Genomic DNA, 24,386 nt, shown 5'->3' on the forward strand with positions numbered 1-24,386 from the left:
ACCCTCCCGACAGCCTGAGTCCTCATTAACTACAAAGACTGAGTCTGGGTTATCCTCCCCTGGGAGCTGGTTATTTGCCCTTGGATTACCCTCTACATGGCCTGAGTCATTAACTACATTTGCTGAGTCTGGGGACTGGATCCCCCCCCTGGGACATAATCGACCCATTCCATGTCTTCCACCTGGTTTATTGTGTAGATATTCCACCTGTCAAAAGAAAGCTTGCCTTTATCGGGTTCCCAATTGCTAAATACAACTACATGAGGAATGTCAAACATCTTCGTCTTGCTTTCATACTTTGGACTGAAGATCATCCCGTTCTTTAAGCTTTCCAAAGCTTCATAATTGAAATGATCACTTTGGGATCTGCACAAGTCAAAGATAACCACTTTCTCTCCATTGTAGGCGAATTTGATATCGCTACTCTTCCCATTTTCGAAGCGTATGGCTCCCATATGCAATGTTAGATATTTACTGAGGAATTTTTTTCCTGTACTTCCCAACGGGTCGCAAAACCATTTCACTTCACGTTCGTCCGGTTCTTCCTTTAGATATTTCACAAGATCTGCTTGCCAACGTTTGAATCGAATGTCATTTAATTTCTTCCTTGCCTTCTCCTTGAGATTGTTCTGGATTTTAACATCAGCCAATTCTTTTATCGCACGTGAATGGCGACAAAAGGCAGCCCACATATCATCATCACGTGATATATCCAAAATGTTCTTGCCTTTCGCAAACTCATCGGCTACCATTCGTGCTTTTTTGAACGAAGCAGCACCCCCTCCTTTTTCCGTTACTCCCGATTGAGCTTCCCCTATTCTTACAATAACGTCGCCTTCTTTTCCGCAATACTTGTCATTATCCGAATCACTGTCCCTTGCTTTCTCAACATGCACCCTGTTAGAAATCATGGATTTTACTTGATTCATACGTAGCTTACGTTTTAAGTTCAAATATCCCTGCAGGTGCATGGTTCCTTGCTTCCCTACTTCTTTTCCTATAATTGCGAATGTACATGTATCCTCTGTCACACGTTCCTTGATCTTATCAATGTCCTTGTCCGAGTAATTTAACGTAAACACCCATCGTTTTGCCGCGTGATTCGCCATAATACAACGTAAAACAAGTGTGCCGGAGGAGGTCGAGCCTAGTACTCTTTTACGACAGGCAGCAAGGGATCTTTTATTTGCGCTTCCCAGACAGGATAGCACAAACCATGGCCTTTGTTGAACCAGTTAAGGATCACTGGTCGGTGCAAGTGGTTTACTCCTATCCATTGAGCCTTGCGGAACACTCATTCAGGGTTTGGAGTCGGTATCTGGATTAAAAAAAACCATGCCTCGACTGGGATCCGAACCCAGTACCTACCAGCCTGTAGACCGATGGCCAAACCACGACGCCGGTTTCAACTAACAGAGACTTTAACGATTGTAATTACATATCAACTATATTTTTTTGCATAAAATATTAGTGGCTGTATATTAAAAGTGTTTCTGATCGTTCTAATATTTGTACTAGGTTAAATTTCATTTTATTTCCTAAAAAAGATTTTTTCGTACGTACGAAATTATTTGAAGACAAAATCCGGTTTGGGCTTCTTACAAATATGACGACGACCAAAAACACATTGAATATACAGACACTGGTATTCTAAACAAGAAAATATATTTAATTAAGTTTAATCATAGAAACATTTTATTAGTCGGAAACATCTTACAATGCAGCAAACTCGGGAATGTCCCTTTAATATAATCTTTCTAAAAATTAAAAAAGATACATGTATATTCATTAATTTTCAAGATTTTAGAGCACGTAATTAATTGGGCACGTAATTGTACCCTCCGAACTCTCTGGTAGAAAAGCCCTGCATTCGTGAGTCACGTCTAAATACAATTCACGAATTAAAGAACACAGTGCAACACCGGCCTCGATAGTGTAGTGGTTAAGCTATCAGACAAGGCTGGTAAGCATATCGGCATCGGATCCCACCCAGAGCGAGTTTTAACGACTGTACAGTACAGACAGCCCAATTATCAGGTACTGCGCAGCAGGGGGTGCTGAATCAAAAATAGTATTGGTAGTAAATCTTAAAGCAGATATTAATTTTACTGGTAGAATTCAGGAAATTGCATTACAGAATCTGTTTTTCAAAATTAAACGGGAGCATACCCCAAACCCGTAGAACCTTAGCTTTGCACCCTCGATCTGTCAGACCCCACCCCCCCCCCCCCCCCCCAAAACAAAAAACACAACAAAAAAACAAACCACAAAACAAAACAAAAAATAAAACAAAAATATATGTAGAAACAAACATGTCTACTTGCTTTTGTCATGCCTGCTTATCCGAGGCTTTCCCAGGACAGCGTGTTTAAACCTTAATTGGATACAAACACGAAATAAATATACAAGAATGAAAAAAAGTTCGGTTTGTTTAACGACACCACTAGAGAACATTGATTCATTAATCATCGGCTATTGGATGTCAAACATTTGGTAATTTTGATAGAGGAAACCCGCTACATTTTTTCTAATACAGCAAGGGATATTTTATATACACTTTTCCAAAGACAGGATAGCACATTCCATCGCCTCTGATATACCAGTCGTGGAGCACTGGCTGGAACTAAAATGATTGTAAAATACTTGTAAGAAATCAAGCATTTTGATTGGCTGATTACAGTCATTCATTCTACAATATACCACCTCCGAAAGTCAATGTACCTACTTTAACGTTGTTTACGTGTATTCATACGCGGTGAAGTGTCACTGTTTGTAAATATGGATGACGTACACACAGAAGACGCCGGTTCGTTTAATTTCGATAATAGAGGAAATATTTGGACCAGAAAATGACCCTGAAAAAATACTCTCCAGACGATATAGCAACGCTTGCTGCATCGGCCTCTTCAAGCAGAATTTCAACTAACAATCGTCCTGTTGAGCGAAATCAGCTGATCGAGAATGTAGTCACTGACAGCAAACGACACCTATATATCACGCTTTGCCACACAAAAACCCAAATATTCAAAAAACGCGACAAGTTCATCAAGATTAAAGGGACATTCCTGAGTTTGCTGCAACTTTTAATATGTTATCGACTAACAGAGCGTTTTTAATGATAGTAATTACATATCAAATATATTTTTCTGCATAAAATATTAGTGGCTGTATATTAAACGTGTTTCTGATCGTTCTAATATTTTTACTAGGTTAAATTTAATTTTATTTTCTAAAAAAATATGTTTTCGTACGTACGAAATTATTTGAAGACAGAATCCAGTTTGGGCTTCTTACAAATATTATGACGACCAGAAACATATTGAATATACAGACACTGATATTCTAAACAAGAAAATATATTTAATATGTAAGTTTAATCGTAGAAATATTTTATTAGTTGGAAACATCTTACAATGCAACAAACTCGGGAATCTCCCCTTAACCTCGCGTGCAAGCACAACGGCGAGGTTAATCTTGATGAATTAACCCGATCATGGTCTGTCAAAGTTTTCAAACGAACTTTCAAAACACAAATATTACAACAAACACAGCTCCCAGCATCAACAAAATTACTCAAATGACACCTACCTGGCTGTAGAGTTGAAATTCACAACCATTACCACACAACACATATGAATTAGTAACGTAGCACAATATTAAAAACGAATATATCCAAATCTGTTTGATCGACACTTTCACAAGTTTACATTTCAGACCGTTCCATATTGCAGGGTATTTGAAATTTTGTTATGTTCTTCCATCGTAAAAGTGGTGTATTGGTATTGCTTTCAGTTTAAAGCATTATGTTGTTGTTTTTGCGTCTATATATAAATAAAAATAGGTTCAAATACACAATAGTATTTTTCATATAACTAGTTTTGAAAAATTTACTTCAATTTCGTTAGCCACATGATGGACTCTTCCTATCGATTGACGTCATTCAGTTACAGACACGTTTGACAAATTTAAATGTGGAAGAGTAACTTCGGAGAATTTCGTGAATGAAAATAGTTTGCTGTTTATATTACATTAAAATTAAAACATATATAATTTAAAGAAAATAAAAGGTAAAAGGTATTTTACAATGGAGATCACCAGTTTCCATTATTTTTTATTTTTGAGATGATATCGTCTAATTGACGGTGGATAGGCAGATGACCACCTCTCGAAGAAAAAAATGGAAACTGGTGATCTCCTAAATGAATGAACAACATCTGTCACAAAACACGTACCTCGCACATGTTATGTTTTGCCACTAACATAGTAACAAAACTACAATACCAAAATACTTCAACATGGCCGCCTTGAACACATTTTATTGACTGCCCTGCGCATGCTCCAAAAGTAAACAATATTATTCCGGTCTCCTTAAATACCGTCATTGTTGTAAACAAGTCAAATACACAACATCTCTCCACCTTTAGTTGTTGTAAGCCATTTGGTCCTGCAGTTTCAATGTTATTTACTGGAACAGTTTGTGTCCTGATTTTCTAACTTTTTTCTTCTTTTTTTCGAACTATGTTAACATGTTAAACTGAATTACGTAAAATAAACACTTTTAACATTCTCTACATGTTAAAACTAACACAACTGCACTATCTTGTGCAGTACCAATTGAACATTTATTAACTAACACAAACTATCTTGGAACCAACGTGGCTCCAGCAATCATGCGGGGATTATTGTGCCCCAACACAGCATGATTGCTATAAACACACATAATCTTGAAATCTACGTGGTGGGTGGACATCTCGTCTTGGACAACGACGGGTTTCACCTTGTGTAGAATACTTTTCTGGAGCAGGTGCAGGTTCCCTCACACTTTTACCCGAACCACTGTTACGTGTAGGTACACTCATTGAGTCTGGCTTGTCTGTAGTAATCTCCGGTGAAGTCATCACTGACGTAGTTCATGATGGTATCCAGACTGCTGGTTTTTGCGAGATACGAGAATCACGAATTTGGTCTACATGCCGCCTCCACTGTATTCCTGGTGCCACTTCTACACGGTATGAAACTGGACCAGTCCGTGTACGGATTATCCCTGGAACCCACTTGTTTTGTCCACGATAATCTCTCATGATCACACTTTGACCAGTTTCAAATATTCGATGATGTGCAGCCCTATTCTCCTGCATCGACAGTTGCTTGTTTCTCACATGTTGTCGTAAATCTGGACGAATCAATTCTAGTCGAGACATGAGAGTCCGACCCATGAATAGTTTTGCGGGTGGTTCACCAGTCGTCGCTTGTGATGCATTTCTGTATGCCAAGAGAAATTTGGACAATTTCTTCTGCACAGATCCAACATCTTGTTTACTGGACCGCATTGCCATCTTGAATGACTGAACGAATCGTTCGACAAGGCCATTGGTACTTGGGTGATATGGTGCTGATGTAACATGTTCGACACCATTCGCCTTCATGAACGTTGCAAACTCTTCAGAAGTGAACTGTGGGCCATTATCACTCACCAACTGGATAGGCAGTCCATTTCGAGCAAATATCGTGCGTAGTAAAGTTCTTCCAGATGTCGTTTTGTTCATCTGAACTACCTCTGGCCACTTTGAATACGCATCCACCATTATTAAAAACATTGTCCCTAAGAAAGGACCAGCAAAGTCAACATAGATTCTCTCCCATGGTTTTGTAGGCCATTCCCAAGGATGAATTGGTGCCTGGGGGGGGGGGGGGGGTGTGCTGTTTTCACTTCTTGGCAACCCACACAACTTTTTGCCAAAATGTCGATGTCTTTATCAATACCAGGCCACCAAACATGGCTACGCGCCAACGCCTTCATTTTGACAACTCCGATGTGTCCTTCATGAAGTTCTTCCAATATCTTCTTGCGAGATGAATGGGGTATGATAACTCTCATTCCCCACAGCAAACATCCTTGATGTACTGTCAGTTCATTTCTCCGGTGGAAGAATGGATCAAAATCCACATCTGGCGATTTCTCTGGGCATCCAGTCATTACCATCTCGTGAACTTTTGATAATACTGGATCATTTCTCGTTGCACGCTGAATATTAGCATGACTTACTGGTAGTGTGTCAAACTGTGCAATGTGTAGCACCTCCACAGGATCAATGTTCTCGTCGACAGTTTCTTTGTCACCACTATCAACTGGTAGACGTGAAAGACAATCTGCATTTCCATGCATTTTGGTATTCTTGTATTCAATCCGATAATTGTGACCAGCCAGAAATAACGCATACCTCTGCAACCGTGCTGCTGTAGTCATTGGAATTCCCTTTCTAGGGTGAAATATTGATACTAGTGGCTGATGATCTGTCAGCAGGGTGAATTCTCTACCAAAAAGGTAAGTATGGAATCTCTTAACTTCCCAGATGAGTGCGAGAGCTTCCTTGTCAATCTGGGAGTAATTTCTTTCTGCTTTGGTTAAAGAACGAGATGCATAGGCGATTGGTCTCTCCACTCCGTCATCCATCACGTGAGATAAAACTGCTCCCAATCCCACTGGTGACGCATCACACGCAAGACGGATAGGTAAGTTCGGATTGTAATGTGTCAGCACTTCTGGTGATGTTATTAAGGCTTTAACAGCACAGAATGCCTCTTCACACTGATCACTCCATACCCAGGGTTTATCTCGTCGCAGACGTTCATACAGTGGGTGAAGCACTGTTGACACATCCTTCAAAAACCTGTTGTAGTAATTCACTAGTCCTAAGAATGTTCTCAGCTCTGACACATTTTCTGGTTTAGGAGCTTTTACAACTGCTTCAATTTTACTTTGTGTCTTATGCAATCCTTCCATGTCAATTTCATGACCACAGAATGAGATTCTGTCTTTGAAAAATTCACATTTTTCAAGCTTGATCCTCAAGTTGTATTTTTCTAGACGCTGTAAGACGTTTTCCAGGTTCTGCAGGTGTTCCTTATCTGAACGACCAGTAATGATCATGTCATCAATGATACATTTTACGCCTGACAAGCCTTGGAGTACTGTATCCATACCGCGTTGCCAGATTGCTGGTGCTGATGCAATCCCGTATACTAAACGGTACAGCCCCTTTTCAGTGTTAACAGGTCACGTGACTTTTCATCAACTTCCATCTGTAGATAAGCCTGACGCAGATCTATCTTTGAAAAACGCTGACCACCAGCTAGTGATGCAAATATGTCCTCAATGCGTGGCAAAGGGTACTGATCAACTTCTAGAACTGGGTTTACTGTGATTTTGAAATCACCACACAATCTTACAGATCCATCCTGTTTAATAACAGGCACAACTGGTGTGACCCATTCGCTGTAATTGACTTTAGTAAGTATTCCATCACTTACTAACTTTTCAATCTCTGCCTCCACCTTTGGCTTGATGGAATATGGAACGGATCTTGCTTTCATGAACTTGGGTTGCACGTCCGCTTTCAAGTTCAGTGTTGCTTTAATGTCTTTTAGAGTACCTCTGTCACTCTGAAATACAGACTTGTATTTCACCAGAAGTCGGTCTACTTTTGCCATCGTGTTTCCATCATTCGATGATTTCGAGACTTGTAGCATTTTAATTAAATGCCAGTCCAAGTTTATTTCCTTTAACCAATCTCGCCCGAATAAACTTATGTCTCGCGACTGCACCGTCCCATTCATCTTGCCAAGTCGAACGAATATATTGGTTAACATTAAATTTAAAATCACTGTAGGGGACACCAACATTGACACGGGGAAAGTTCATAGCAAACTTGGCAGCAACATCTGCCTTTACATTAACCTTAATGCTGACATCGCTGGGTACCCAACAAAATGTATCATCTTTATTGGCAATTGATAAAAAGACACATTTTCGTATCAACATCCCAACTAAGGGATACTCCAATTTTATGTACTGTAGAGTTGGAGACACAAAAGTGAATCAGTAGAAATAATGTAGCCTTTCTGGATGCATATGAATCATTAAAGGGACATTCCTGAGTTTGCTGCGATTTTTAAGATGTTATGGACTAACAGAGACTTTTTGACGACTGTAATTACATATCAAATATATTTTTCTGCATAAAATTTTAGTGGCTATATATTAAACGTCTTTCTGGTCGTTTTAATATTTGTACTAGGTTAAATTTCATTTTATTTTCTAAAACAAATTATTTTCGTACGTACGAAATTATTTGAAGACAAAATCCAGTTTGGGCTTCTTACAAATATTAACACGACCAGAAACACATTGAATATACAGACACTGATATTCTAAACAAGAAAATATATTTAATATGTAAGTTTAATCGTAGAAATATTTTATTAGTCGAAAACATCTTACAATGCAGCAAACTCGGGAATGTCCCTTTAATCTGTTCCAGGGCTTTAATGATTGCCCAAATTTCAGCAGTAAAGATTGATGCTGATCTCATGGAAATTATCTGATGGAAAATTTGTAGCAAAAGCCACATAATTCCCATACCGTGTTCCGTCTGTCTGAACGGGAATGTATTCATGGTACCTCTGTTGGATTTCCATGAAATGTTGTTTATAAATATCTGCACCTGTGCGATCTTTCTTTAAATGCACAACATCGAATACAATTTTTGGTGGTTTGATACATCAGGGTGGCAAAATACAACATGAAGGCGTTTGCAAAATACAACATGAAGGCGTTTGCAAAATGTCGGATAAATCAGTGTTGGAAACTGATATAAACTGCTATATCAATGTATACATACCTCCACTAAAGTCTGAAGGATAATGGAATGCCAACCTTTTCTATTGTAGTAGTCACAGTGATGATGGGAATACGAGTCCCATCTATCGCTCCTGCACAATGCGGAAAAACATTGATATTCTAAACAAGCAAATATATTTAATATGTAAGTTTAATCGTAGAAATATTTTATTAGTCAGAAACATCTTACAATGCAGCAAACTCAGGAATGTCCCTTTAATTGATTCCATTTTGAAATAAATCAAAGGTAAGTCAAAAATGGAATGATTAGCTGGCGAAGATATAGAAAGTCAAATTATACGCTGCTAGAAGTGAACTCGGTAGAGACATTCACGAAACGAAATCGATAGAGGTTTTCCGAGGTACATTCTAGTCTTTTTGAAGAAAAACATTGTAATTGATTAAAGAATAGACCCTTTTGCTTGACATTATCAAGATTATTTGTGGTTGTTCACTGTTCAGTTTATTTTGAATAAATATATATATATATATATTTTTTTTTTTGAAAAGATAAACTGTGTACATGCAACTGAATAAGCAAATGCATCATCATACCATGTTTTAATTATTATTTGTGAATTTCTGACTTGTCAGCACGTTTTTGCCTATATGCATTGTATTCATGAATAAATAGTTGTATTCGTCACCTTATATTCGTGATACGTATCGTATTCGCCACCCTGTGTATTCGTTACACCTCTAAGTCTGGTATGGCACTTGTTGAAGGACAAGTCGATGTAATCGGCGATACTGTGTATCTTGACTTGGCTGATTCATCGCAGTTTTCCACAAAATATGAATGTCACTACCATACGTAGGCACGTTTCCCGAAGTTGCACACTCTTTGTCATGGTACGAAACAAGAACACTCTAATTCTTATTTTTGAGGAAGGCCTTTAACTCCAAAATGACACGATCTTGTCCAGTAGCTAATTGTTGATCCTTTGGAGTTGACCAATGGTCGACGATAGTATCCGGTAAATCCATTTGATCAATAACAAATGTCTTGATATACGTGTGTTCAGTCGCGTACACAAATTCTCCTTCTTTGTTCTTGGCTAATCCTCTTGGCTGTATGTAGTTCGGATGAACCATGCGAACTACGTCGTAATTGGAATGTCCCAATATCAGCGAATAATAGAAGGATTTCTCTTCTTTACTAATAAGTTCATCCATTTCTTCAAACTTCTGGTTTTTGGAGAAACAAAACTGTGCAAGCTTCGCTATCGTAGTTTTCAAGCAAATGGCAGTTGTTTTCGAAAAAATTTGGCTTATATAGGAAAAATGACCTCATTCGGAAATTTCCATAATCATTCGCAATTCCGAAATATGCCGAAGTGTGAAATTGTATTGTGATATATTCCACTTCCCTATAGCGGATTTTTAAAAAGCCATAGGTTACATGATGGTGTTTGGCGTTCATGCAACTCTGCATCATGGGAACGCTAACTTATGTTCCTACGGGCTACGCCCAATATCCGAAGGGTGAACATAGAACATATGTTCCTTGGGGCGTAGTCAAGCATCCGAAGGGTCCTATGTTACTAGATTGGTGTTCCCATGATGGTTTGTGACATAAACACCAACCATGTATCCTATGGTTTTTAATGATGGAACGTAAACCACAATGGGGACTTTTGCATTCATTCCAGTGTGCCGAGTGAATAGAACAAAACTTGTTTACAAGCAGTGGCAAGTTATTAATGTTTACTATGACATTTCCAGTAAAATTATTAAGCCTTGGTGCTGACTTACACGAGACTTTCTTTGTCTTGGGTCTTAACTTAGATGGCAATGTGTTTCCAGATGGACTGACCGACTGAAACATCTCAAGCTCGATGCGTTTAACTCTCTGTGTCTCTGTTTTCACAGGCTGAATTTGTCCCTTGTCCTGTCCCTTGTCTGAGGCTGCTCTGATGTTTTTCTCCACTTACAACTGCCCTTTTGGAACAATGATATGCCTTTTTTTTTTGGGGGGGGGGGGGGGGGGAGAGCTGTCATTGTTCAACTGTTCATGGATAGTACCTTGATACCCATAGCAACAGTAACTAAGAACTGGTCATGTGACAATTCCATTCACTGAATCTTACCTAGGAATGCTATTACTTTTATTTAGACATGAAAAAAAGAACACCTATTATGCAACATTGTCCACAATTAATGTTGGACATATTTTAATGATCAACATCGATATAAACATTCAACAGTTAAATAACAACACAGTGTAAAGGACTGTAAAAATACAAATATCACAGATAGATATAATTAAAATTTAGAATAAAATTCAGTATCGCGTAAAAACTGCAATAAAAGTTCTGGATGGAATTGAAATGATTCCATCACATTTCTTTGTCCAAATAAATCTTTTTGAGTTGCTGACAACTGCTTACACTCCACCAAAATGTGTCGCACAGTCAGAAGACACTGACAGTGCTCACACTGAGGTGAAGGATCTTTCTTCAAGATAAATGAATGGGTCAAGTAAGTGTGACCGATGCGGGCACAACACAAGACTATTTCATCCTGCCACTCTCCCAAGACTGGCTTGATAGCATGAAGCTTGTTCGTAACCTCACCGTCCAAATCACGTTGCCAAGCGGAAAAGATAAATTGGTTGATACAAAATTTAAAATCAGTATAAGGTACACCAACTCTGGCATGAGGCAAATCCAAAGCAGACTTGGCAGCAGAATCTGCCTTTTCATTACCCCTGGTGCCAACATGGCTGGGTACCCAAAAAAATACAATATCTTTATTGACAGTAGATAAAAGGACACACTTTCAGATCACCATCCCAATTAAGAGATGGTCCAGCTTCATATTTCGTAAAGCTTGAAGACACGAAAGTGAGTCTATAAAAATAATAAAAAAAATTTAGAATAAAACTCAGTATCACGTAAAAATTGTAATAAAAGTTCTGGATGGAATCAAAATGAGTCCATCACATTTCTCTGACCAAATATATCTTTCAGAAACTGACAATCCACCAAAATGTGGCGCACCGTCAGAAGACACTGACAATGCTCACACTGAGGTCGACACATTAAGAATGCCACGACTCGGAGAAGAACAAAGGGAGCGAGCGTTGGGAATGGTTTAAGGGGGGACTTCGTAAAGCCAAGTTGATAGGACCTTCAGAGTCCATCCATCAACTATTGGACGACTTGCTGAATGTCATCAACAGACTGGGAGTGTCCGTGATCCACCTCGACCTGGTCAACGTCCCGTTACGACCCCACGCCAAGATCAGATTCGACGACACCACCTCCATGACCGGTTCAGAACTGCGACGATGACAGCAAGCAACACGATAGGACGTCATGGAAGGCCTATCCATCCGATGACGGTCATCCGTCGATTCAGAACGGCTGAACTCAGATGCAGACGTCCGTACAACGGTAACATCGTGCTGCGAGAGTACAGTTTGCTCTCCAGAATACGGTAATCATCCACCATCTTCCTCTCATAAATTGTTATTTCAAGTCCAATAAATATATTTTTCATTAATCACAACAAAATATTGAAAAATATCTGTTTTGCGTTTTCATTGTGTGTCAGTATAGATACAGGATTTTCTGCTTTAACACTTTATGACACGATTATCTGCTAAAACCCTTTTATATAGTATGAATCGATATGTTTGGTATATGCCAATACATAAAAGACCAGTAATGAATGAATGTTTAACGACACCCCAGCACGAAAAATACATCCGCTATTGGGTGTCAAACTATGGTAACATATGGTCAGACCAAAGTTCTAAAATTGGCTTTTAAAAAAAATATAATAATTATTTTTTAAACCATGAGTTGCACAGAAAAGGTGGGTATATTCGATACCGAAATAAGGGGCATTTTAAAACTGAATGAATGAACGCACGTCCTAGTTCATACGCGATGGCAGAGACCAGAATTTTATTTTCGTTGGCCTAATATTAATTGACAAAAAAATAAAGAGATAGAAAAAAGTGTTACATATTCGGCAAAACTATTGAAGCTTCTATAAAAAATGGTAATCAGTTAACCATTGATAAGCTGGGTGGGTTTTTTTTAAATGTATTGCATTGTTTGATGTAGTCTGAACAAAAACAACTGATAACAAATATTTGTTGTTCAATGCCTTCTTATTCTGTAACCTGACCTCTTACCCATGTGTGGGTGGGATTTGGCTTAATTGGTAAAGCCATTGCATGACAGGCTTACATTTATCTAAATTTGTCTCTCTCTATGTATATGTCTAAATATATTTGTCTCTGTACGTGTATATGCATTGTTATATGTTTGTATTACATGTAAATTCGGCTTTTTTAAAACAAAGGGCACCATTCACTTCCACATTGGACCCAAAATAGACAAGCCACATAAGAACCTGAAATAGTAAAGTCTGTAATATTTGGTGATGGACAATACCAAACATAACCTGGGTTTTCGATATAAAATCATTACGTACATACACAGTATGTAAACATATGTACTGTCAAAAAGTAATAAAGTGCATTCTTTTGCTTAATTATATTTAAAAAGTTCAGGCACTGACCAGAACCCCTGCGCGTGCTGTAACCTCACCGTGGTGCAGGGGTGTAACATTCTCTTTGAGAATGGCCAATACAGCACGAATTGAAATTTTGAGTAAAAGTCAGTATCTATCTGTGATATTTGTATTTTTGTCCAGTTCTTTTAAATCTTCAATTTTTATATTGATGTTGATCATCACCTTATTTCTTTGCATTACCATAGTTTGACACCCAATAGCCGATGTATTTTTCGTGCTGGGGTGTCGTTAAACATTCATTCATTCATTCTGACCAGAAATTTACTTTGTTTGGCCTAATATTAACTGACAAAAAAATAAAGAGATAGAAAACCAATTTGTTACATATTCGGCAAAACTATTGAAGCTTCTTTTAAAAATTGGTAATCATTTAACCATTTATAATCTGGGTGGGGTTTGTTTTTTAATATATTGCATTGGGTTTTAAAAATACATCGCATTGTTTGATGTAGTCTCAACAAAAACAACAGATAACAAAGATTTGTTTCTTTTTTTCTAATCTTTTTATCACTTAGACGCAAAAACAACCCCTTTGATAACTGCCTGTTTAATTTTCATGTGATTTTTTCTTTTTCTTTTTGATAGTCCGAACAACCAGCGTGCAATGATCTGTCATGGTCTCAAGATCCACGAAGTAATACCAATGGTCATGTTAACAATGCAAAACAACCATGGACCAGGACTCAATCCATGCCAGCTGTGGTGCTTCAGGCGATAGGTTTCTTACTTTTATTGAACTGTTTACCTTTCTAGGGCTGAGCTGATACTAGGTCAAAAATATATGTAACCAGATATGTAGCACACTTATTTAACTGCATTACAAAAGCTTATAGATTTGAAAGCTATGTTCAGAACAGTCAACTTTAATATGGGGAAATTGCACTATGTTAAAGAGTTCAGGCTAAGTATTAATAAAATAGAAAATAATCTCTTTCTTTTCTTGTTTAGAATTTTAGTATTTGTGTACGCAGTGTGTTTCTTTTTGTGTTAGTGTATCATCTGTCAGTAACCTTATGTATGAATTGGGATGATAAAACTGTGTATATCAGGGTTGTGACTGAAGTAAGTTTTCAAGGCAATAAGCAATAAGACCATGTGTAATTTAGATTTTAAGATTTTTCACCATATACTGTAAATATACACTGTGTGAGTCACACGTTAAATAAAACATTTTTCTTTTTTTTGATAAATGATTTCTTTCTTTCTTGGTTTCTTTCAGCGAAGCCGCCCATCAAGTGACACTACTCTATTGACAACATGCTGGTCTCGACCGTCCCGCAGATTGAACCGATAAATTTACTGAGATCCAAGTCGGAGGGGATTCCCTTCCGCAGACAACACCAGTCCATACAGACCTCCAGCTGTGGGGTCAGTCACATTTACACTACTCTGTTCAATGTCTTCTTATTCTGTAACCTGACCTCTTACCCATGTGCATTTTCATCCCCACCTCCCAAACATGGGTGTTATTTGGCTCAGTTGGTAGAGTCATTGCATGACAGGCTTACATTTATCTAAATTTGTCTCTTTATGTATATGTCTAAATATATTTGTCTCTGAACCTGTATATGCATTGTTATATGTTTGTATTACATGTATATTCGGCTCTTTTGTTTTTACAACAAAGGGCACCATTCACTTCCACGTGGAACCCAAAATGAAGTTTAATTGTGGTACTCAAAACTTATATTTGTCTGATGTATAATGCTTAAAGTTTGCAAGTCCAAACTTTTGTTCAGCAAATATCACTGTCAAAAATGTTATGACTATTATCTCATGAAATATGAGCGTGTCAATAGAGTCCGGGACAGCAATTCCTTTCAATCAGCAGAGGACCGTTGTTTTGCATGCTTACTTGAGGAAACAGACTTTCCATTGAAAGACGGAGAAGGTTTTACCTTTCGCAATCTTCGAGATTCACCCAATAGCCGATGTATTTTTCGTGCTGGGGTGTCGTTAAACATTCATTCATTCATTCATTCATTCTTCGAGATTATGCTAATGGATACATTGGATCCCAACAAATATTTTCTAACTGTGACATTCGACTTTTTCTGGAAAGCTATTATGGCACTGAATTGAACAGTCATCATCGCCATCACCACATCACACAGAATCGTTACTGCCATCCTGCTCGTTTTTAAGTTCATTCTTAGAACATTTAGGAAGGGTACATAAAAATGCTAATGCTTCATCTGAGATTTTCATATTATTCCATGATTTCCCCCAGATCCACAGAATCACAAACCTGGTTCTGCAATTCGAAATCAGTCCAGAAGAGCTTGCCTAATTGTTGCAGCACACTGGGTAATCAGATCACTTGAACGAATGACATCAATCACATCTTCAGGTATAGCATGTAAAAATACCATCACAGATTTATTGCTTCCATAGGTACCGAAATGTTCAATTCAGTTCCGTATTTAAACTATGTAGGGTTTCTGCTCAGTCAGCAGAGCGCTCACCTGATGTGCTTAGGTCATAGAATAGAACCACGACTGGTATATCAAAGATCGTGATATGTGTTCCTGTGTGGGGAAGTGTATATAAAAGATCCCCTGCTGCTATTGGAAAATATTGTAGTTTCTTTTGAAGATCACATGCCAGAATTATCAAATGGCGATGATGACGGTTCAGTTCAGTGCCATAATGGCTTTCCAGAAAAAGTCTAATGTCCCTGTTATAAACTATTTGTTGGGATCCACTGTACCCATCAGCACTATATCGAAGACTGCGAAAGGTAAAACCTTCTCCGTCTTTCAATGGAAAGTCTATTTTCTCAAGTAAACGTGAAAAACAACGGTCCTTTGCCGATTGAAAGGAATTACTGTCCCGGACTCTATTGACACGCTCATATTTCACGAGATAATTTCTTATGCAATTTTTGTGACAGTAAATATCTGTCCCAAACACAAACCTAAAGGGCCTGCTACACGATACGATAGAATCGGACGTGTTGCCACACGGTACTTTCCTGAATAATCTGATTCGTTGTCCGTCTTTTTTCTACTTGTGTTTGGTTTCTTAATTTTATTCTTGGTTTTTGTACTTCTTATACTAACATCTTCTAGCACACTATTAGCACTTTATTCTATGAATCAGATTATTGATGGGTAAAGTTACAGGAACGATCATTCAGATCCATTGATTTTCCAAACAGTGGCATGAGACCATATAATATTGTAATGTTTAGGCTTGGATTTTATAGTTAATATCACGTTATGTAATATTTGGGGAGGGGTTAAAAAATAATAATGTTATATTGTATTTTGGGATACCGTTTGAGAAGATAATTAAGTTAGAATTGTTTATTTTATTTACGTAATTTTTGTTGTAGTGATGTATAATTTTCGGCAATATTCGGCTATAATTAAGTTTGTCGATAATCTTCGTTATTTCTACGAAGAATTGTTAGGATAGGTTAACCAATCGTCATGTCCGATTAATGTCATGTCATTAATTTGGACCAATAAGAGCCATTCCATGTATTAATGCTAGATTTGTCCATCAGTTTACTAACTTCTGATTGTTCAACCACAGGTACATGTGTCTATATATTGATTGTGGGGTTTTATGTGTAGATTTTGAATCTCTCTCTCTCTCTCTGTTAATATTCCAAATTGTTTTTAGATTTATTATGTGAGAACCGACAATGATAAGCTATTTATTTATTGTGTAATTCATTAACCAAATGGTAGTGTATTTTTGTTAGGTCTCACCGTCTCGCATTGCATTACCGTAAACCTTAAAATTATTGTTAGGCATATTTTGTATTGACACTTGAGAGGTTACTAAAATATTTTTGAAAGGAGATTATTGGAATTTCAGAGAGGAATTGAGTGAAGGAAATATTATTTCCGTCTCGTAAATTTCCAAGTATTACACGTTTGGGAATCTTGTGGTTTCACGAGTGGGAATGAATGTTTAGGTACGTTTTCGATGTTTGCAATTGATTTTCATTCTCTTAGAATAAACAAATGGTAATCCATATTGGGATTCTTATTGTTTTATTGGCGGGGAATTGAATGGTGGCTGAGTTGCGGGAAATTTGAATAACTATTATGTAACCTGGATCTCTCAATGTCATCATGAAATCTATTAAAATCTTAATTATTTTGCTGGTAAACTGTAATTGATTTTTATTATCTACTGAAACCCATAAATAAACACTGTGAAAAAGGACGACTTATGTGATTATTTAAGTTAGTAAGAAAGGTTAATCATGAGTTTACATATTGAAATGTAATTTTTGAAGTCTACGACCGAAAGGGGTAGCCGAATCCCAGCAAGGCATTTTTAGAACTGTATTTATTTCGATTTTAGCACCGGTCTATAAGTGGGCACGTGCTGAGAAAGCGAAATCGTTACAGTATGAAACGTGACGTCATTGAAAAATATCCTTATTGTAACCATGGTAAACAATGTTGTGTATTGATAAGGCGGCGGTTGTCGTAACGTCTCTGTATTTATATAAATGACTGGGCACACCCCACAAAGAGTTGTGCCACTGATACAACTCTATGAGCTGTTGGGTCTGTACCAACGACACGCGAACAGAGTTTTCCGTCATTACTCAGAACGTCGACGTTATCTGCGCCACGATCTGATTGGTCAACGTCCCCAAACATCCGATTCAATCGTATAAAAATAGAACAAGTTCTAAACTTCGACTCGTACGAATGACTCTGGCCGATTCAATCGTATGACATGCCACACGTTACGATATGCTTCTTGGCGTTGTAATCCGAGTCACTCGTATCGTGTAGCAGGGCCTTAACGTCTTGTAAGTCACTAGTAGATCTACGGTAATACACTTCATCCTGAAAACCCCCCAACATACTACAACTTTCAGGAACTTTCCGGCTCGTTCATCTTCGCAAATGCGACATTTTTGTCTCTCATTTTTGTGTTTCACAGATTGTGCATTTCTTATCATATGCTGGCCTAGAATCAGCTGGAGGAGATCTAGGGGTAATTTTGGACCTTGTTGCAGGGCGTTCTTTACGTTCAGGGAGGAATTCTTCTTGGACGGCAGCAGATTCACCTGGTTCCGATGCTTCTGCTACCAACTGGCGACTCAGAGTGTTCTTATATGTGTACGATTTATAAATGTATTGTTCACATGATACACAAACTGATCATGATCAACCCTTTCTAGTCTCTCTGAAACAGTGTCCTTTAAAAATTTTGCGGCTTCTGTGATCTTCTTCTGTAATTCTGAATTTCTGCATGTTGGTTCACCCGTGTCTTTTTGACAAATGAATGAATGAATGAACGACACACCCCAGCACGAAAAATACATCGGCTATTGGGTGTCAAACTATGGTAAAATGAAACAACAGTGTTTTGACAAATGATGCACTTATTCACATCAAAGTCCTCACGAACTTCACACCGGAGCCTCTTCAGTGGAATCCCACAAAGATCATCGGGATCCTGTAAAAAAAAAAAGGGAGAGTGTCATACGAGCCTTGAAATTGCGAGTTGTTACAAGCATAAGTGAGTCGTATGGAAAGGTTGCATATAAGTATAAAGTTCTGCAACTGAACACACAGCTTTCATGGCCTACACTCTACAGCCCACAGAGCAGTACATACAAGATCAGTTCAACCAGTGTCTAGGTGAACATGTTTAATAGAGTTATAGGGGCCTACTTGTACTTACCATTGGATTTCGCCAACTTGTAATAATTTCTTGGGATAAGGAATGGTCTCAATGGATTCCTTGACCCACAAGACCTAGGTAAAGACACAAAAATTATCAATTTAGCCTCAGTATGTGAAGTTACAAAAAAGATAACAATGATGTGACTGTCATATTGCCTAAGTATGTGAAAAGTCACAAAAAGGAGAATAATGACGCGGCTGCCATATTGGATTTTGCCATGTTGTAATAATTTCTTGGGATTAGGAATGGTCTGAATGGATTCCTTGTTCCTGAAAATCTAAGTAAAAGACACAAAAATTATCAACTTCGGTGTAATATGTGAAAAGTTACAAGGGAACAATGACGAGGCGGCCGTATTGGCAGCCATACTGGATTTCTCTATTATGTAATAATGTATCGGGGTTTAAATGGATTCCTTGACCCTGAAAACCTAGGTAAAGACGACAAAATTATCCTTCCAGCTCAATTCCCTGGCAAGTTATACTTGATTTAATGATATGGTGGCCATCTTGGACGCCATCTTGAATTTAACTCCTTCTGCCCATAATCTGCGATGTCCACCCAAGTTGGTTTTTTACTCTCCTAGGGGTCACCTACTAGGATCAAGAGTCAAAATGAGGGGACATATGATTGCACACAGAACTCCCCTCAGCCCCTGGACTAGTCGGGTCATTAATCGATGAATCTCCAGATAATTTGTATGGGCAACCACGCAAAGCACATGCATCAACTTGATTCAAGTTTGGCTTTGTACCGATGTTTGGCTTCTGCTGGAAATTCTTCCATGTATCCATAGAAAGACATTATCGAGTCGTTATAATAAAACAAGTATTAAGTAACTTTTCAAGTGACAAACGTGTTAAATAAATCTATATAGCCCTACGCGCATTATTTTTAAATCCCACCTCTTGATGAGCTAAACTTATCGCGTCATGCAACGTCATTTAGGGGCGTGTCACAAGTCAATTCCCGCACAAACTTACAAATGATACTTGAGTTATACTATTATAGCAACATTTTCGATGTTTTAATTGGCTGTAGATACACTCGGGATTATCGACAAAATGCCGGAAGTATGCAACTACTATTTGTATATTTTAATTGGTTTCTTTCTTCGCTTTAATCTACAAAAACAATTAGAATTATATTATAATCATAAATGTAGATAAGTTGAAAATCAAGTAAATTGTGTTGTTGGGTTTTTTGGGGTTTTTTTTTTTTTTTTTAACAAAATGATAGTCAGAGAGTCAAATGCATATTTTGGCCTAACCTGGAAAGTGGTTCCAAAGTTTTTTTCTCTGTGTTTTCATCTTATATAGGTATCATACTTTATGAAACTGCGTGATGGCATTCTTCCACCATTGAGCATGTTCATTAATATGCAAATTAGCGACCGCCATTACTGAAAAATCCCTTTTCTGCAATATCTCTGTAACTAGGCAAGCAAAGTTGACGTATGAGGACTCTATACATATGTTTCGAGGGTCAAAACATATGACTAAGACATTTTAATAGTGCTCATTGCTATGGTTAAGCGGCTATAAGCATGTTTCCAGGAATTGGTTCGGTATGTGTTTGTTCGAAAAAAACCCACCTTTGGAACAACTTTCCAGGTTCAGCTCCTGACCCTCTGACTAATAATGATACAGTAAGGAGTCTTAATGTTTTGTTATAAGATCTCATGAACTCAATACTGACCAACTAAATGCTACTCTAAGAATACACAATATTTATTGATTTCTTTACGAATTTATATTCAAAGATGACATCAAACCTGGCTACGTAAATGATCTGTATATCATGTACCTACACATAAGTCACTAAACCAGAGTAAGTATACATATTCTGTGTTTGGTTTTAAAATATTTCTTATAACAAACATCGTCAATCATCTGTGGCTTATCGCAAGTGTGGAATTCCCCAACGAGATCACGTGATATTTCACAATTTTTGAACAAATTTAACTGCTTTGATTGAGGGGTCGTCTCATATCTCCAAAACATATTTATATCCACAGAGGTATGGTACAACGCCTTTCCAAGGGTCGGTGGGTAGGGGATTTGCCTTGAAATTTGACAGTGGCCAGCTGATGGCATACGCGTTACATGTAAGGGGGTGTTACTAATTACGTAACGCTCTAGGGGTAGAGGAAGAGGGTACTGTGTTCGATTTACGTAACATTTTTCAAGACTATATGTTATTTTTATTCATTACTTAGACCTAAAAAGGTGTTTTTTGGAAATGCACGGTCAGTCTAGGATCGATCCTCATTGGCGGGTATATAAAAGACCATGGCATGTGATATCCTGTCTGTGGGATGGTACATATAAACGATCCCTTGCTAAAAAAAAAAAAAATTTAGCGGGTTTACAAGGCGCATGTGCAGGGATTTCAGCGGGGTTGTGGTTATAGACTGTGATGAGCGAAGTTTATATGGGAACATGCTCCCCCAGAAAATACATTTCAAATTTTTTTTAAGCTTGGGCAAGTAAGGGTTTCGAAGGAAGGATAGGATATGTTTTATTTAACGACGCACTCAACATAATATTTTATTTACGGTTATATGGCGTCGGATGATTATTAAATCAATATGCTCTAACTTTGATGTCGTTAAACACATCCCCCCCCCCCCCCCCCCCCTAACTTTACCCTTTCCAAACGAAAGAATATTTATTTGAATTTGTCGATTTTAACACGTAAAATTAAGAAGTGAAAACGTTCATTGTTTACTTTAGTATATTTTATTTTTAAAAATATATACATGATTAATGTGTTACTAGTATACAAACTAAACTTTGAAAGTTCTACTAACACTCTATAAAATATTAATTCTGAAATAGGAAGGTACGATTGTCGATAATACGTTGTTAAGATCAAATTAGTTTTAACGAAAGACTCTAGTACCGTATCCTCAACCGAACATTCTTCGTACAGTGCAAGATTTCTCTTTTAATTTTTTTAGACGAACCGTACAATTTGAAATCGGCAAACGCACGTATTAATTGAAACTTACAACAGGCTGTCGTTTATGCTTTGCCGAGCTATGGCGGCACAGGCGACGAATCAAGCGTAGGCTAATGCTTTTGACGATCTCCGTTCATAGCGAACACACACGAGTTTTTCAAAAGTGCATTTGAGCTTGTATTTCATATTTGTACATGTTATAATATGGTAACCAGAGAATGTAACTTTAATACGGTATTTAAAAAAAAGTAGGATGTTAAGTCATATTTTCTTTCTTTACATAGAGTAGGATAAAAAATAAATTAAAAAACGTACATTTTCGTCCTCGAATGACACAGACCCTCCGCCCCAGGTTCCTACGGGCCTGTAAAATCTTTATCACAAAAGCATAATCTTCGTACCTCTTTAACGGGTATTCCTTGTTCTTTATAATAGTTTTAATTTCACTATAATATAATAATTAATTTATATATACAAGTACATACCTTTCCACAAGTCCGCTTTCAGTACTAAAACATTAAGGTTTATAAATATGGAGTTTCGGGTGGTGCAAAAACAAAATAGAAAAAGGTCCACTTGGTTCATATTCGAATACCCCCCACCCCCCAGGTCTAGATCACGCTACGCCCCTGCCTTTAACATACTAGTAAATGTACTACAATTTATTTATTTATGAGCCAATTGTTTTGTAACTTGTACACAAAAATAGTAATGTTTTAGGGTTGGGTTTTTTTTTGGTTTTTTGTTTTCTTGTTTTGTTATTTACCAAACACTTTTACTTTTCTTCCTACTTCAAACCAAACTAATTATTTACAAAAAAAACCCAACCTTGTTTGTAGGAGGATGGGACGGACTGTAAGCTTATACGTCCATGTTTATACAGCAACTTTTAACTAAAATTAAAAATAACACATTTTTATTTCTCAATATATTATGTTCAGGAATGGTTATAGTATTACGATGATACAATCGAATCGAAAATACAATGACAAAAACGTCATTCAGTGTAAATGAGCCGTTTGTTTTCAGCTAGTTCAGTGGTTGCTAAGCATGCTAGGGTGAAGGTCGGCGGATGTGACGGCCAACACCAATCGGAGAATGCTAGGTTACTTCCCGCCCAATTTCAATAAAATCGGTTGATTTGGTATCGGTATTTTATTAATTTCCTGTATATCCAGTATTTTAAGTTATATAGTCTGATGGGGTTTTTGGTTGTTTATTTTTAAAGTGATATATTGCGTAGATCCAATACATGAACGTAATACTAATTAGTAAATCATAGATGGACATGAAATTTAGCGAACTACATTTCTCACGGTCCCTTTTTTCAAATCCATATTACACCGGACCCCACTTTATTCAGATTCCTGTATCGTCCATAGAGTAATTTCATATATATCGTTTCATTCTTCGGTTGGTAGAGGACACGATGTATCCTGGTACTTAGGCCGGACAAAAGGTCGAATGATTGTCGAAGGTAGTGTTTCTGTCGAGACGAACGTTTTTGCTGCACCATTTAAGCGGGGCGGCCGCCCCTCTTCCGTGTTTTGCCGCCCCCTTTATTTTTTCTCAACCCCTCTGTATTTTCCCGCATCCTAATATATTTTACAGCACCCAGCTCCGCCATTTCAAATTGCACACTTTCTTTCCCACACACTGAAAAAAAATCGATCAATCTGCACACGGACATCAAAGCAAACAAGCCGCGGTGTGTACGAAAATGCAACTGAGCAAAAACTTCAGTAGCTTACAATACTTACCGTTACGTAATTTAAAACTATTTTAACAGCCTCTGTAGTGTCCCATACCAGTATTCATTTGTATATTTGATACACATAATTAATGTTGTAGTCATTTGTATATTTGATACACACAATTAAAGTTATATTTCATTTGAGCAATAAACAATCTGATTAAAATTAGCTCTACTGGGTCTACCAGTAGATCTAACAGCATTGCATGGACGCCCATGTCCAGGTAACATTTCATCTATAAATAACAATTTAAATATCGACCAATTACACTTCTCCTTTTAAATATCGGGCGAAACTATGCAATAGGCGAACTTGTTGGTCTATTTCAACATTGAAAAAACATTGGGAAAAGTGCAGTAGTAAACTGGATTGGGATTGTATACTAGTATAAACAGATTTTATGGCTGTACCATCACGGGTTTTTTTTCGTCTAGAAACGAATTATATATAAACTTCTATATTGCAATTAGTTTCCGGCATACTTCGTAATTCACCCGAATCATTTCGTATACCGTTGGCATAATCACGAATGTTTTCAAATTCTTCTCAAATCACTGCATTCCCAGTCGCTCCGATTTCAACTCGCTATGAAGCAAGACGTTGCTGTTAGTGCTCTCGAGCAACCCCCCCCCCCCCCCCCCCCCCCCCCCCCCCCCCCCCCCCCGGGACTTTTAGCTAGTTACGGCGTGCTGCATGAGTATCGAGTCGCGTACACTGGATCACGGGCGACTGTGACCTTAGTGTACTGCTATCTCGACACCCCGAAGAGG

General features: G+C 37.7%; 2 protein-coding genes across 2 annotated transcripts; both read right to left on the reverse strand.

Moving 5' to 3' along the window:
• Window positions 1-4,910: 4,910 nt before the first annotated feature.
• LOC121389139 (uncharacterized protein K02A2.6-like) lies at window positions 4,911-6,982 on the reverse strand. Its single transcript, XM_041520750.1, has 2 exons — window positions 5,731-6,982; window positions 4,911-5,602 (listed from the first exon to the last, which is right to left on the reverse strand). The coding sequence occupies exons 1-2, from the start codon at window positions 6,980-6,982 to the stop codon at window positions 4,911-4,913; spliced, it is 1,944 nt and encodes a 647-aa protein (XP_041376684.1).
• A 41-nt stretch (window positions 6,983-7,023) lies between these two features.
• On the reverse strand, window positions 7,024-7,491 carry LOC121389140 (uncharacterized protein K02A2.6-like). The gene has a single exon (XM_041520751.1). It carries the CDS (start codon window positions 7,489-7,491, stop codon window positions 7,024-7,026), a length of 468 nt encoding a protein of 155 aa, XP_041376685.1.
• Window positions 7,492-24,386: the final 16,895 nt, after the last annotated feature.

Source organism: Gigantopelta aegis, chromosome 14 (genome assembly GCF_016097555.1).
Source record: "Gigantopelta aegis isolate Gae_Host chromosome 14, Gae_host_genome, whole genome shotgun sequence".
Taxonomy (NCBI): domain Eukaryota; kingdom Metazoa; phylum Mollusca; class Gastropoda; order Neomphalida; family Peltospiridae; genus Gigantopelta; species Gigantopelta aegis.